At 39.8% G+C, this 16,464-nt stretch overlaps 1 protein-coding gene across 1 annotated transcript; it reads left to right on the forward strand.

Annotated features, from left to right (window-relative positions):
- Nucleotides 1–337: 337 nt before the first annotated feature.
- LOC132709875 (vomeronasal type-2 receptor 26-like) lies at nucleotides 338–14,927 on the forward strand. Its single transcript, XM_087893225.1, has 6 exons — nucleotides 338–552; nucleotides 3,754–4,045; nucleotides 4,536–5,399; nucleotides 7,064–7,291; nucleotides 11,376–11,502; nucleotides 13,868–14,927. The coding sequence occupies exons 1-6, from the start codon at nucleotides 338–340 to the stop codon at nucleotides 14,767–14,769; spliced, it is 2,628 nt and encodes an 875-aa protein (XP_087749351.1). The 3' UTR covers nucleotides 14,770–14,927.
- The last annotated feature ends 1,537 nt before the right edge of the window (nucleotides 14,928–16,464 follow it).

The raw sequence follows: 16,464 nt of genomic DNA on the forward strand, positions 1-16,464 counted from the left end.
CTGAAGAAGTAGTTCTCTCCCTGGAATTCACCAAGACACTGTAATTTCATCCAGCCAAATTCTTCACCAATCTCTCAGTAGAAAAATAAGAAGTAAGTCTGAACTTGTCTATTAGGGTTGTGCTGTGTGACAGTGGGAGCAGGAGCCAACAGGAGGCAGGGTTCATAGGATTTGATCTATAAAATTCCACCACCCTTTAAACACCTATCTGTAAAGGAAATGCTGACACTCTCCGTTGGTATTCATGCATTTGTATGTTTCCTTGTTTGGTGGCCAAAATTAGGAACCACTGAAGCTGGCAGTTGAAATCATCTAGAAAGCCAACCTTTGCTATGAGATGGTGACACAGTCAATGCTTTGGGGCTTTGTTCTTATCACGGTGGGAAGAACAGGTGGTCTGAAATGTCGCTTAAGTAATGTTCTTCATGTTCCTCATGAATGGTACCAGCCAGGTGACTTCCTCATCGGTGGGCTGATTTCTCAGATCATCTATGGATTCAGAGAATTGTCATTTGATGATGAGCCTTCTCAACGCCAATTTGAATTTTCAGAGTAAGAAACATTTCTCCGTCCCTCTGCATCGGCTGGCATTAGGCAGGCTGTCAAGAACGAGGCAACTTATCATGATTATGTATGTGAAGGGAACAAGTTATGGAATGTTTAAGACAAGTCAATGATAGACTGGGTTGTTTTATTGATTTTTAGAATATCAAACTGGGTAGTAATTAATTAGCCAGAGCATGACACCATCGGGTAAACACAGTTTTCATTTTGCAATACTGACTCAGTTTTCTGAGAAAAGAAAGCAAGTTCCCCCAATTAAGAAATAATTTATGATGCATCTCCTCTGTTCTTATATGATAGAATAGAATAGAATAGAATAGAATAGAATAGAATAGAATAGAATAGAATAGAATAGAATAGAGCCTTGATAGTACAGGGGTTTAGTGCACCCTGTAATTAACACAGCTGCCTGCAATTTCTGCTGGTTCGAATCTCTCCAAGGCTCAAGGTTGACTCAGCCTTCCATCCTTTCTAAGGTAGGTTAAATGAGGACCCAGTTTGTGGAGGCAAGAAGCTGACTTTGTATAAAATATACAAAAGAATGAAGGCTATTGCTTAACGCATTGTAAGCCGCCCTGAGTCTCCGGAGAAGGGCGGCATATAAATCAAATTAAAAAAAAAAGAATAGAATAGAATAGAATAGAATAGAATAGAATAGAATAGAATAGAATAGAATAGAATAGAATAGAATAGAATAGAAATCTTTATTGGCCAAGTGTGATTGGACACACAAGGAATTTTTCTTTGGTGTGTATGCTCTCAGTGTACATAAGGAGAATAAAATACATTCATCAAGAATAAAAAGATACAACACTTAGTGATAGTCAAGGTTACTAATAAGATATCAAATTGTACTAAGAAACAAATAAAAACAATATAAATTGAAAGGTAGAAGAAACATGGTTGTTTTGTTGTTGTTGTTGTTGTTGTTGTTGTTGTTGTTGTTATTATTATTATTATTATTATTATTATTATTATTATTATTGGATTTATATGTCGCCCTCTCTCCAGAGGACTCAGGGTGGCTCACATCAAATGAAACAATCCCAATAAATAACAATTTAAAACAGACTAAAAACAGACTAAAAACCAATTTAAAACAGTAGACCCCATCAATTCTGACTAGGGCGTTTAAACAGCCAGGTCTTAAGCTCACGGCGGAAGGTACGAAGGTCGGGGGCCAGCCGAAGACCCACGGGAAGTTGATTCCAAAAGGTGGGCACAGCCGCAGAGAAGGCTCTACCCATGGGGGTCGCCAGCCGACATTGTCTAGCTGACGGCACCCTGAGTAGGCCCTCTCTGTGGGAACGCATCGGGCGATGGGAAGTCGATGCTGGTTATAGTAATAAGTGGAAAGAGATAGATATTAGTAAAGAAGAGAAGAATAATAGTAATACAGTCTTAGTAAATTATTTGATAGTGTTGTGGAAATTAATTGTTAAGCAGAGTGATGGCATTCGGGGAAAAAATTGTGTCTAGTTGTTTTGGTGTGCAGTGCTCTATAGCATCATTTTGAGGGTAGAAATTGAAACAATTTATGTCCAGGATGTGAGGGTCTCTAGATATTTTCACAGCCCTCTTTTTGACTCGTGCAGTGTACAGATATATGGTACCTTGCTCAGTAGTAATAACTGTGAGAGGGATCTTGGAGTCCTAGTGGACAACTATTTAAATGTGAGCCAGCAGTCTGCAGCAGCTTCCAAAAAAGCCAACACAGTTCTAGGCTGCATAAACAGAGGGATAGAATCAAGATCAGATGAAGTGTTAATACCACTTTATAAGGTCTTGGTAAGGCCACACTTGGAATCCTGCATATAGTTTTGGTCGCCATGATGTAAAAAAGATGTGGAGACTCTAGAAAGAGTGTAGAGAAGAGCAACAAAGATGATTAGGGGACTGGAGGCTAAAACATATGAAGAACCATTGCAGGAACTGGGTATGTCTAGTTTAATGAAAAGAAGGACTAGGAGTGACATGAGAGCAGTGTTCCAATATCTAAGTGGGCTGCCATGAAGAAGAGGGGAGTCAAACTGTTCTCCAAAGCACCTGAGGGCAGGACAAGGAGCAATGGATGGAAACTAATCAAGGAGAGGAGCAACTTTGAACTAAGGATAAATTTCCTGAAAGTTAGAACAATTAATCAGTGGAACAACTTGCCTCCAGAAGTTGTGAATGCTCCAACATTGGAGATTTTTAAGCAGATGTTGGATAACCATTTGTCTGAAGTGGTGTAGGGTTTCCTGCCTAAGCAGGGGGTTAGCAGAGAAAGGACAGTAACTACATTTTAACTGTATTAAATTAAAAACCAAAAAGATAAAATAGCAAACAATAGAAAAGTAAAAATTAGGGGAGACAGCATCAAAAGGGGGAAGGCTTAAAAAATGATTAAAAAAGAATTGTCTTCCAATTTTCTTCAGTACAGACACAAAGATAGATAATAGAATAGAGTAGAGTAGAGTAGAGTAGAGTAGAGTAGAGTAGAGTAGAGTAGAGTAGAATAGAATAGAATAGAATAGAATAGAATAGAATAGAATAGAATAGAATAGAATAGAATAGAATAGAATAGAATAGAATAGAATAGAATAGAATAGAATTCTTTATTGGCCAACTGTGATTGAACACACAAGGAATTTGTCTTGGTGCATATGCTCCCAGTGTACATAAAAGAAAAGATACATTCGTCAAGAATCATAAGGTACAGCACTTAATGATAGTTCCTAGGGAAACAGTCAATATAAATGATGGAAAGAAAGAAAATAAAATTGAATAAAAATCCATATTTCTGATCATAAAATAAGAAGATGAATATTGTTCCATTCTCTACTGTATGTTCTAAATTACAATTGACATAAGAAATGCCTGGAATGTTGACCACAGATTCAGAAGATGAACATTTTTCTTTTGAAATAAATAAATAATAACATTTCTACCAGTTCATGTAGCTGTCTTTCTAATCCAGACATGGTACTTCATCATCAATATATATTTTTTGGGGGGGAGGGATTTGAGAAATGGTATATCACAGCTTTTAGAAAACACAGGGAGAAAAAGAGTATCATTACAGTGAAGTTGTTATTGATTGATTTGTTTGGAGAGTAAGTTTGTAAATTATGAATGCATTTGTTCTCTCTGGCTTAATGAAAAAAGTTGAACCTTATTTTTATTTTTATTTTTATTTTTATTTTGCAGTGTAGTCACAAAGTTCCATCAGCACGCCCTTGCCCTGGCCTTTGCTGTGAAGGAGATCAATGAGAATGCCCAGATCTTGCCTAACCTTACTCTTGGGTTCCATATCTACGACAGCTACTATGATGCAAGGATGACTTATCGCACCACCTTGGATTTGCTCTTCAAATCAATTAGCTTTCTTCCCAACTACAAATGTGCCAGGCAAAGGAATCTGATAGCCATCATTGGAGGACTTGGTTCTGATACCTCTTTTCATATGGCGGACATTCTGGATCTCTACAAGTTACCACAGGTAGGATTTTGCTTGCAGTAGGCAAAAAGCAGTCAAAGGACAGGACTGGACTAAAAAATAAAAACAGTTGAAACTGAATGAGAGAATAGTAGAGTTGGAAGGGACTTTGGAAGTCTTCTAGTCCAACCCTTGGCTCAAGCAGGAAATTAGACAGTGATTAGACAAATCACTGTCTAGTTTCTTCTTAAAAACCTCCAATGTTGGAGGCAAGTCATTCCATTGATTAATTGTTCTAACTGTCAAAAAAATTCTCCTTAGTTCTAGGTTGGTTATCTCCTTGATTAGGTTCCATCCAATGCTTCTTTTCCTGCCTTCAGGTGCTTTGGAGTATGCTGCATTATGCTCTAATGCCTTTAAAATATTCCTCAAAAACTCATTCACTTTAGCTCTCTCTACATGAACAAACTGCTTAAATATTATCTCTGTAGAGATAAATATTCCACCACTGTTTTATCTTATTGTTTTTTCCCTTTGTTATATTCTGGTTTAGCTCACATATGGATCATTGGTCCCTCAGAAGCTTTATGACATCCAAGTCCCTTCATTTTATTCCATGGTCCCAAATGAAGCTCACCAATACTCTGGAATCATCCAGTTGCTCCAATATTTTGGGTGGACATGGATAGGGCTCATGGCCCTTGATAATAACAATGGAGAGAAATTCTTGCAGACCATGGAATTATTGCTTTCCCAGCATGGAATATGCACAGCTTACACAGAACGAATCCCGCATGAAATTAGTTTGGATAACTTGGAACCCATTATTGATAAAGCATCACAAATCCACGTTCCATTGACTGATCATAAAGCTAATACATTCATCATTTATGGAGAATCTGTGACAATAGCACGGCTGAGGGCCATTGTATTCGTGCAAGACCCTGCAAATAAAGAACAGGACTCATTCAGAAAGGTCTGGATCATGACAAGTGGGATTAATTTCATACTCCCAGGAATTCAGAGAGGTTGGGATCTTGATTTATTCCAAGGAGCCATTTCTTTTATGGTTCACTTAAGAGAACTTCAGGGATTCAAAACTTTTCTCCAGATGATAGAACCTTCCTGGGCCCAAGAAGATGGTTTCTTTAAGGACTTTTGGGAGCAAGCATTTGACTGTTTTCTCCCAAATCCTGATATGTCATTAAAGGATGATGAAATGTGTAGTGGGAAAGAAAATTTGGAAGATCTGCCTGGACACCTGTTTGAAATGCATACCATTGGACATAGCTACAGTATCTATAATGGTGTTTATGCAACAGTTCATGCTTTGCATGCCATGTTCTCATCTCAATCCTTCCAGAGATCTATCAAGAGGGCCGGCTCTGTTGAACTTGTAGAACTTCAGCCGTGGCTGGTAATAATGGCACCTAAAACAGGATTGTTTTTGTTACAATGACTGATTGAACTTTTCCTGAACTTTATCTCTAGCTGAAAATTTATGAACAGTCATACATGTCCTTTCCATGGGTACTTGATGAATCTATACAATTTCATAGATTTGATGTCTTAAACATATTCTGCAAGATCAAACAATATGGCTATTTTCTCTATCAGAGTTAAAACACATGACAGTGAAATAGAATAGAATAGAATAGAATAGAATAGAATAGAATAGAATAGAATAGAATAGAATAGAATAGAATAGAATAGAATAGAATAGAATTCTTTTTTTGGCCAAGGGTGACTAGACGCACAAGGAATTCGTCTTTGGTGCATATTCTCTCAGTGTACATAAAGAAAAAAATAAAATATATTCGTCAAGAATCATAAGATACAACACTTAGTAATAGTCATAGGATGCTAAGATGCAATCAAATTGTACTAGGAAACAATAAAAACAATATAAGTTGTAAAGATACAAGCAACATGGATATAGCCGTAAGTGGGAAGCGATAAATACTAGTAAGGATGAGAAGAAGAATAGTAATACAGTCATAGTAGTTAATTTGACAGTGTTGTGGGAATTAGTTGGTTAGCAGAGTGATGGCATTCGGGGAAAAAACTCTCCTTGTGTCTTGTTGTTCTGGTGTGCAGTTCCCTATAGCGTCGTTTTGAGGGTAGAAGTTGAAACAATTTATGTCCAGGATGTGAGGGGTCTGTAGATATTTTCACAGCCCTCTTTTTTACTCGTTCAGTATACAGGTCCTCAATGGAAGGCAGATTGGTAGCAATTGTTTTTTCTGCAGTTCTAATTATCCGTTGAAGTCTCGGTCTGTCTTGTTGGGTTACAGAGCCAAACCAGACAGTTATAGAGGTGCAGATGACAGACTCAAATGAGGTTTCTAGAAGCTTAGCTATGGAAAATGTAACAACTCTTCTTCAAAAATATCTTAGTTCTTTGAATTATTATGGGCAAGGACTGCAAGGGTGGATAGAAGAAAACTTATCCCAAAACTCATTTGAGTTCTGTAAGGTCCTAATATTTCTTGATAGAACTTAATCATTGGAATTAGTGTCACCATAACTTAAAACAAATTCTGGAAAGAGTGCAGAGAACAGCAACCAAATAGATTAGGGAGCTAGAGACTAAAATATATGAAGAATGGTTGCAGAAGTTGGGCAGGTCTAGTCTAGTAAATAGAAGGACTAGGGTTGATATGATAGCAGTATTCCAATATGTGAGTGGATGTCACAAAGAAGAGGGGGATGAACCTATCCTTCAAAGCACCAGATGGCAAGAGAAGAAACAACGGCTGGAAACTAATCAAGGCGAGAAGCAACCTAGAATTAAGAAGAAATTTCCTGACAGTGAGAACAATTAACCAGTGGAATGGCTTGCCTCCAGCAGTTGTGGGTAGTCCATGATTGGAGGTTTTTAAAAAGAGACTGGATGGTCATTTGTCTGGAATGGTATGGAGTCTCCTGCTTGAGCAAATGTTGGATTAGAAGAACTCCAAGGTCCCTTCCAATTCTGTTATTCTGTTAACAAATAAATGAAATCTTTAATTCATCGTTAACTTCTTTTCTTTACCTCTTTCTAAATAATACATGTTTTCTTACTCTTGGTTTTTCAATCAGCTCCACCCATATCTGAAAAGGGTTTCCTTCAACAATTCAGCGAACGACATGGTGTCCTTTAATGAGCGGAAGGAAATAAGAGGCGGATTTGACATTGTGAACATGGTCACTTTTCCAAACAGGTCTTTTGAAAGAGTGAAAGTTGGATGGGTAGAGCCAGATGCACCCGGTGGAGAAGAATTCAGAATTAATGAGAACATGATTTTGTGGCACAGAGTCTTCAATCAGGTGCAACTCTTTGGGTTCGCAAAGGACTCTCCTTTCTCCATGTGGTTCATAATATTTATTTTATGAATAATAGGAAGAGGCAGAGATGTTTCCAGACAATGCTTGCCCTTATGATAATATTATATCATAATACTATTACACTATATCATATACGAGTAGCATGGTGGCCTAGTGAATAGAATGCAGCATTGCTGGTTAACTCTGCCTACAGCCAGCAGTTCGATCCTGACTGGCTCACGGTTGACTCAGCCTTCCATTTTTCCCAGGTTGGTAAAATGAGGACCCAGATTGTTGGGGGCACTATGCTGACTCTGTAAACTGCTTAGAAGGTGCTATAAAGCACTGTGAAGCAGTATATATGTCTAAGTGCTATTGTTAGTGCTATATTACAGTAGTGGCCAAAATTGTGAAAACTTTTTTGGGAAAATGTATTTTCTATTTTCTTTCTTTGGGGAGGGGGACCATAACATTATATATCAATGGAAAGATAATTTATTATTTATTAGTTCGATTTTATATGTCGCCCTTTTCCGGAGATGCAATAAGCAATAGTCTTCATACTTTTGTATATACCTGCTTAGTAGGGCTTTCGCCCCCCCCCGCCCCAAGTGGTGTTCTTTTTTTATACAAAGTCAGCTTATTGCCCCCACAATCCGGGTCCTCATTTTACCTATCTCGAAAGGATGGAAGGCTGAGTCAACCTTGAGCCTGGTGAGATTTGAACTTGCAGTAATTGCAGGCAGCTGGCAGCTAAGTGCTACTTTAACAGCACTTAATCCATTGCGCCACCAAGGCTCCTTTAATCAGGAATGTAATGCAATAACTTCTATGAAGGATTTGCTATTAGAATAGCAGTTACAGTATAAAGAAGAAAAGGGAAACACGTAGAAACAACGAGATATACAAAAATTATCACCATAGAAAAAATGAGATATACAAAAATTATCACCAGGTCAGTTCATACTTAGTTTTTTATTTTTTATTTTATTTTATTTTATTTTATTTGATTTATATGCCACCCTTCTCCGGAGACTCAGGGCGGTTTACAATGCGCTAAGCAATAGCCTTCATTCTTTTGTATATTTATACAAAGTCAGCTTATTGCCCCCACAACTGGGTCCTCAATTTACCTACCTTAGAAAGGATGGAAGGCTGAGTCAACCTTGAGCCTTGGCGAGATTTGAACCTGCAGTAATTGCAGGCAGCTGGTCTTAATAACCAGCTTAATAACAGGGTGCCTTAGACCACTGTACCACCAAGGCTCTTAGTTGGGTAACCTTTAGCATGAATTACAGCCTTACAATGTCTTCCCGTGGAGTGAACCAAGTCTTTTAAATCTGCAGCTGTTATGATGTGAAACCAAGATGGAATGATGGCTTCTATTAACTGGGTTTTATTGCTGGGTCGCTTCTGACTAACAAGTTTCTTTAGTCGGCTCCATAGATTTTCAATTGGGTTAAGGTCTGGGCTGTTCCTAGGCCATTCCAGCAGTGGAATAGGATTATCTTGAAACTCCCCCCCCCAAAAAAAGTGGTGTTATTAGCTATCAAACTTCAAAAATGCACTTTTCCCAAAAGGTTTCCACAATTTTGGCCACTACTGTATATCTACTATCTAAGCCTAACAGAGATATCCAAAGGCTGTCATTGAATCACTTAAACCATGTTCTTGCTGATCCTGATTCCCCCTGTATTCTCCAGTCCAGTGAAGGGTTTTCTCTAAAGAACATTTGGGTCTTGATTATTTATTTATTTATTTATTTATTTATTTATTTATTTATTTACTCATTTATTTACTCATTTATTTATTTATTATCAGATTTATATACCGCCCTTCTCCCGGAGGACTCAGGGCGGTGCACAGCCAAAGTAAAAACATAAATACAAACATTAAAATACAGTTTAAAAGATATATATACGATTGGCCCCATAATTGAAAAACAATAACAAACCTATTAAAAACATTTAAAAATGTGTTAAGCCAGCCCGGCTTGCTGAAAAAGAAAGGTCTTCAGGGCACGGCGGAAGGCACCGAGGTCTTGGATTCTCCGTATCTCTGGGGGCAGCTGATTCCAGAGGGCAGGTGCCCCCACAGAAAAGGCCCTCCCCCTGGGGGCCACCAGTCTACATTGTTTGGCCGATGGCACCCTGAGGAGGCCCTCTCTGTGGGAGCGCACAGGTCGATGGGAGGCCATTGGTAGCAGCAGGCGGTCTCGAAGATATCCAGGTCCTATGCCATGGAGCGCTTTAAAGGTGATAACCAACACCTTGAATAGCACCCAGAAGATCACTGGAGTCAGTGCAGCTCACGCAGGAGAGGTGTTATGTGGGAGCGCCATGCAGCTCCTGTAACTACCCGCACGGCCGCATTCTGGACCAGTTGGAGCCTCCGGGTGCTCTTCAAGGGGAGCCCCATGTAGAGAGCATTGCTGTAGTCCAGGTGAGGACTACGATTAAAATGAAAATGCCAAATATTATGCAATGATTTATCTTGTAGGTTCAGTACCTAGAGCGCAAGAGCCCTGTTTCATGTATGGATGCAAAATGCAGGTGTCAAACAACTGCAGCCTATTTCTGAAAATGTGATGACTTCTGTATATGTCAGTTGTGACCTCATGTTTGCCCTTTGCTTCCACTTGGTGCCAGTCTGCCATAATTCTAGCACAGGGGTGTCAAAATCTATTTCATTGAGGGCTGCATCAGGGTTGTGTTTTATCTTGGGTGGGAGGGACATGTGGCCAGGGGGTGTGGCCAGGGTGGCATAGCCAAAACAATGTTACTTCTCAAGGCTCTTTTTTTGACCATGATGGCCTCCTGCAGCCCTCTGCCAGCAAAAATAGAGTGCACAGTCTCCCTAGGCCTCCCTTTTCACTGGCTGTTCTGCCCCAGCTTCGGATTCCCAGAGAATGTGACACATACCAAGCTTCGCAAACACTGTTTAATTCCAAACAAACTTCTTTCAAGAATGTAGGCTTCCCGTGCAAAGGATCCTTATCAAAGTTATTAAGAACAAAGTCTGACAAAGGTTGGCAACCAGCCCAGAAAACCAGATATGAGAAATCGCTCGCTCTCCAAGATGCTCTGTAGTAATGAGACGTTGTTTCTAGCAAGAAAGCATTAGCTGCGTGTGACTTAAATAGGCTAAGGGAGTGGCCAATTATCCTCAAGCCCTACTCTCGAGTAGACCTTCTCTTCCTGAGTAACCACTCCTGCCTTTTGGCAGCCCTGCATGCCCAAGCATTGAGGAGAGGCACCTCCACTTCGCTCTCTCCACTGGAAGGAGCCTCTGGAGGTTCTGAAGGCCCTGGCTGAATCTCTGCCTCTGGCATCATATCCTCTTCGGCCTCCTCGCTGTCTGACACGAGCGCAGGCTGTGCAGGCTGCTGGCACGACACCACACCAGCCTCCTCATTGTCAGGATCAGCCACGATCCACGCAGGCCACTGACAGGCCACAACACTGGCAGAGGGCTTCAGGAGGCTGTTGTGTCCAAAAATGGAGCCCAGGTGGGCCTTGCACAGCCTCCCTGAGCTCCATTTTTGCTAGCTGAGGCCCCATGGACCAGTCTTTCACCATTTCCAGGAAGGCCCCGCAGGCCAGATCTAAGCACCTCATGGGCCACATACCACCCCCGGGCCTTGAGTTTGACACCCCTGGTCTAGGGAGAATGGATGAGAGAGGGGAAGATTTGAGGGAAACAGAAAGTTCACTGTATCTCCCTGAGACACAACTTCAAGGTCGACCAGCTGGGAACAGAACATAACGGCACACCAAACCACACTTGAAGCAACCGTTCTGAAAACATCATATTTGAATTTGAACAGAGATTGGTGGGGCAGCACTGGTAGGTACCTAAGGAAGGGAAAGTTAGATATGGGGATTTTGTCGTGTGATTTTTAGTTTGGGCTTTGCATTACTATATTCCATTTGACCTTTAGTAAAATATACCTTTCTCAACAAATGGAGTTAAGGATTGTTCTTTCTTAGAGATTCAAGCTGAGGCTTGCTCAAATATTGGGGGGGGGCTGTACAGAGACATATGGGGTGCATTTTTCTTATCCCAGTTCATTTTCTATTTATATTAGGTCTGTCCTCTTTCAGTCTGCAATGAACAGTGCCATCCTGGAAATCAAAAGAAAAAGAAGGAAGGAGAGAAATTTTGCTGCTATGATTGCGTTCCTTGCCCAGAAGGGGAGATTTCAAACAGGACAGGTACATTATAACAGTCTTAGGCAAGAAAAACAAAATGTACAGGTACAGTATACTCTATGTGGTACCTGGCTCAATAGTAGTAGCTATGAGAGGGATCTAGAGAGTCCTAGTGGACAACCATTTAAATAGGAGCCAGCAGTGTGCAGCAGCTGCCAAAAAAGCCAACACAGTTCTAGGCTGCATAAACAGACGGATAGAATCAAGATCACATGAAGTGTTAATACCACTTTATAAGGCCTTGGTAAGGCCACACTTGGAATATTGCATCCAGTTTTGGTCACCACGATGTAAAAAAGATGTTGAGACTCTAGAAAGAGTGCAGAGAAGAGCAACAAAGATGATTAGGGGACTGGAGGCTAAAAAAATATGAAGAACAGTTGCAGGAACTGGGTATGTCTAGTTTAATGAAAAGAAGGACTAGGGGAGACATGATAGCAGTGCTCCAATATCTCAGGGGATGCCACAAAGAAGAGGGAGTCAAGCTATTCTCCAAAGCACCTGAAAGCAGGACAAGAAGCAACGGATGGAAATTAATCAAGGAGAGAAGCAACTTAGAACTAAGGAGAAATTTCCTGACAATTAGAACAATTAATCAGTGGAACAACTTGCCTCTAGAAGTTGTAAATGCTCCAATACTGGAAGTTTTTAAGAATAGATTGTATAATCATTTGTCTGAAGTGGCGTAGGGTTTCCTGACTAAGCAGGGGGTTGGACTAGAAGACCTCCAAAGTCTGTAATTTTATTCTATTCTCTTGTTTCTCAATCTTATAGCAATAATCCAGCCCCCTGCTCAAACAGAAGAACCTATACCATTTCAGATAAGTGACTGTCCAGTCTCTTCTTAAAAACCTCCAGTGATGGAATGCCCATGATTTCTGAAGGCAACTTATGTTCCACTGGTTAATTGTCCTCAATTAGGAAGTTTCTCCACAATTCCAGGTTGTTTCTCTCCTTGATTCATTTCCATTCATTGTTTCTTGTTCTGCCCTCTGATGCTTTGGAAAATAAATTGACTCCCTCCTCTTTGTGGCGGCCTCTCAAATAATGGAATACTGCTATCATGTGTCATCGTCCCCCCCAATCCTTCTTTTCTGTAGACTAGCTAAACCCAAATCCTACAACCATTCATCATATGTTTTACAAAGTCTCCAGGACTTTAATCATCTTAATTGATAAACAACCGTGATACTAATTTAACATTTGCAGTGATTTACTTGTCAACCATGGCTAGAAAGCAGTGGTGGGTTGCCCCTGGTTCGGACCGGTTCGCACGAACCGGTAGTAAAACCAGCGGGAGGGTATGCCCACTGACCCCAACATCATCAGGAAGTTTCTGTGCTTGCACAGAAGTAAAGGTAAGTAGATACCCCCCTGCTAGAAAGGTCATAAAATTGAGCAAAACTACCTTAAGAAATGACTCCCGTAGCAACAGAAATGTTGGGCTCAATTGTGGTCATAAGACAAGTTTATCAATCCAGCTAGTTTATCCCCAAGAGGTAACACTGCTGGGCTTCATTTTCAGACATTGAGTAGTTGTAGTAATGCTAATGTTGTCTAATGTTTTCACTAGGACAGGCAACCCTTTTTTGAGGAGGGGGCAATTTGTCCCTTTGAAGCCCTTTGAGGAAAACAGTGGTGATTTAATTGCTGGGCTGCTGAGAAAAAATAAAACACATTTGAAGCTACCTCAAATACTTCTTGGTAAAAAAAATTTGGACTTTTCTGCAGGCATAACAACATCTTGTGGCTGTTTATTTTTCATATTGTCATATAAGAATTTGGATATAGAATGCATTGATGCTTTCTAAGTTGCACATCTTTAATGGATGGGATCCTTCAAGAAGTGGCAATATTTTAATTACTCTTCTACTTATATGAAATCCAAAGCAGTCCATGTTATGTTTGATGTCTCTGAGTGAAGGTCATCCAGTTGGCTTTCTGTCTAAGGTGTTTCACTTCTCATCCAAGAAGCTGAAGAAGAGCTGAAGAAGCTTCCTGGGTGAGAAGAAAAAGCATCTTCAAAGAAAAACCAGAAAGCCCAGTTCCCTCTTGAAAAAGCACTTTTGGGTCTTCTACTTCTTTGAAATCCAAAGTACTCCATGTTATTTTTGGTGCCCCTGAGTGAAGGTCCCCCAGCTGACTTTCTGTCTAAGGTGTGAGTAGAATTCACAATCTTTTGGTTTCTTGTTGAATGTCATATTCATGAGGTCAAATTGATGCATATATTTATACACATGCATATGTATCGGTACACATAAACATACATAGGATGTTACAACAACTCTGCTTGGAAGACAAAATGCTATACACAAATTGACCTGAAATCTATCTTTCTTTCCTTCCTTTCTGTCTATCTGTCTTAAAGATATGGAAAAATGCTTCAAATGTCCAGAAGACCAATACCCAACCAAAGGAAAAGATGACTGCATCCACAAAATTGTAACATACCTTTCTTACAAGGAACTTCTAGGGTATACTTTGGCCTCCATTTCTATTTCATTGTCTTTGATCACTGCTCTGATATTAGGAATATTTCTTAAGCACAGAGATACCCCTCTGGTCAAAGCCAACAACCGGGACCTCACCTACATTCTCCTTATCTCCCTCCACTTCTGCTTCCTGTGTCCTCTCCTGTTCATTGGTCAACCCAATGAAGTCACTTGCCTTCTCCGACAACCAACCTTTGGCATCATCTTCTCCATGGCTGTTTCTTGCATCTTGGCCAAAACCCTCACTGTGGTTGTAGCCTTCATGGCTACCAGGCCAGATTCCAACATGAAGAAGTGGGTGGGAAAAAGGATGGCAACCTCCATTGTCCTTTTCTTCTCTCTCATCCAAGTTGGCCTTTGCGCCCTCTGGCTAGGATCTTCCCCTCCATTCCCACAGTTGAACATGCATTCTGTGACCAAGGCCATCATCAATGAATGTAATGAAGGCTCTCTGGTCATGTTCTCCTGTGTCCTAGGCTACATGGGCTTCCTGGCTCTTGCCAGCTTCTTTGTGGCCTTCTGTGCTCGCAGATTACCGGACAGCTTCAATGAAGCCAAATTCATTACCTTTAGCATGCTGGTATTTTGCAGTGTTTGGGTGCTATTTGTTCCAACTTACCTGAGCTCCACAGGAAAAGCCTTGTTGGCTGTGGAGATCTTCTCCATTTTAGCTTCTAGTGCTGGATTACTGGGATGTATCTTTTTCCCTAAATGCTATATCATTCTGTTGAGACCTGAGATGAATACCAAGGATCAGCTAGTAAGAAGAAAGAACTGAAGAATTCAGTTCCTTTACTTTCGGATACAATGGTGACTAGTATGGGTAAGACTTTGGGATCAAAAAGTCACTGTAATGCCATTATATTTCCTAATATTATTCAATTTTTTTATCAATATTTATGAGCTGAATATCAAAGTGAAGATAAAAAGAATAAAGAGTTAAAATATTAGATATCTTTCTGGTGCAATGTTTATTAGTATGAGTAAGATTTGGGGATTCAAACATCAATTATCATCAATTCTGTTTGCCTAATATTATTATTTTTTTTAAAAAAAGTTTTTTTTATTTTTTTAAACAAAAACAACATAAAAACATCATCCTTCCATACAATCACAGACAGTGTTTCGATCGGTTAAAATCATGTCGTGCTATCAAAATTTTCAAAATTTAAATTATGACAAATGTTCTTTCCTCTAACAAAAAACAAGTGTTTACACATTTTATCCAAATTTCATTTCATATGTAATATTTCATCTCCATTCTTTATTATCTATCCATTGATAAAATAGCTCCCATATCAAATAATATTGTTTATCTTCCTGTTCTCTTATTTCAAATGTCAATCTACTCATTTCAGCACAGTCCAGCATTTTTTTAATAATTTCTTCATCAGTAATTATCTTCTCTCCTTTCCAATTTTTTGCAAATGCAATTCTAGCTGCTGTTAAGATATTCACAATTAAATATTGCAATTCTTTATTAAATGTCTCTGGTAAGATCCCTAATAAAAATGTCTCTGGTTTAAAGTCAATATGTCTCTTTGTCATTTTTTCCAACCACGTGTGTATCTTAGTCCAAAATCTCCTTGCTTCTACGCACGTCCACCACATGTGGTAATAGGATCCTGGGGTCTGATGACACTTCCAGCACTTCTCCGATTTGTTCTTGAACATTCTGGCTATCCTTATCGGGGGTAAATGCCACCTGTAAAACATCTTATACAAATTCTCCTTATATGCTGTAGACATTGTCATTTTATAATTATGTGACCACAATTTTTGCCATTTCTCTAAATCAATACCATAACCAAAATTTTTCCCCCACGCTATCATTGATTCTTTAACTTGTTCTTCTTCCAATTTTACCTCTAACAAATATCCATATAACTTTTTAATTACATGGTCATCAGAGCCCATTAATATCTTATCTAAAATAGTCAAAACATTATAAAAACCTTCTTGTTTAAGATCTTCTCGATATCTAGAAAATATTTGCATATATGAAAACCAATCCATCTTGAATCCCTGATCCTCTAAATCTTGTTTTAATTTAAGTTCACCCTTTTCATTCAATAGTTCACTCTATCCAGTCTCCAACCTACCCTTTGTGGGAAAGGTTGTAGAGAAGGTGGTGGCACTTCAACTCCTGCAGTCATTGGATGAAACGGAATATCTGGACCCTTTTCAGTCTGGTTTCAGACCTGGCTATAGCATGGAAACTGCGTTGGTCACGCTGAGGGATTATTTCTGGTGAGCCCGAGACGGGGTCATTCCTCTATCTTGGTGCTACTTGACCTCTCAGTGGCTTTCAATACCATTGACCATGGTATCCTTCTGGATAGGGAGCTAGGAGTGGGAGGCACCGTGTTGTGGTGGTTTGCCTCCTATCTCTCTGGTCAATCACAGTTGGTCCTGGTAGAAGGACAGAGGTCGACCCCTAGGCTCCTCGTTTGTGGGGTGCCTCAGGGCTCAG

Source organism: Pantherophis guttatus, chromosome 4 (genome assembly GCF_059756535.1).
Source record: "Pantherophis guttatus breed Tessera chromosome 4, ASM5975653v1, whole genome shotgun sequence".
Lineage (NCBI taxonomy): Eukaryota > Metazoa > Chordata > Lepidosauria > Squamata > Colubridae > Pantherophis > Pantherophis guttatus.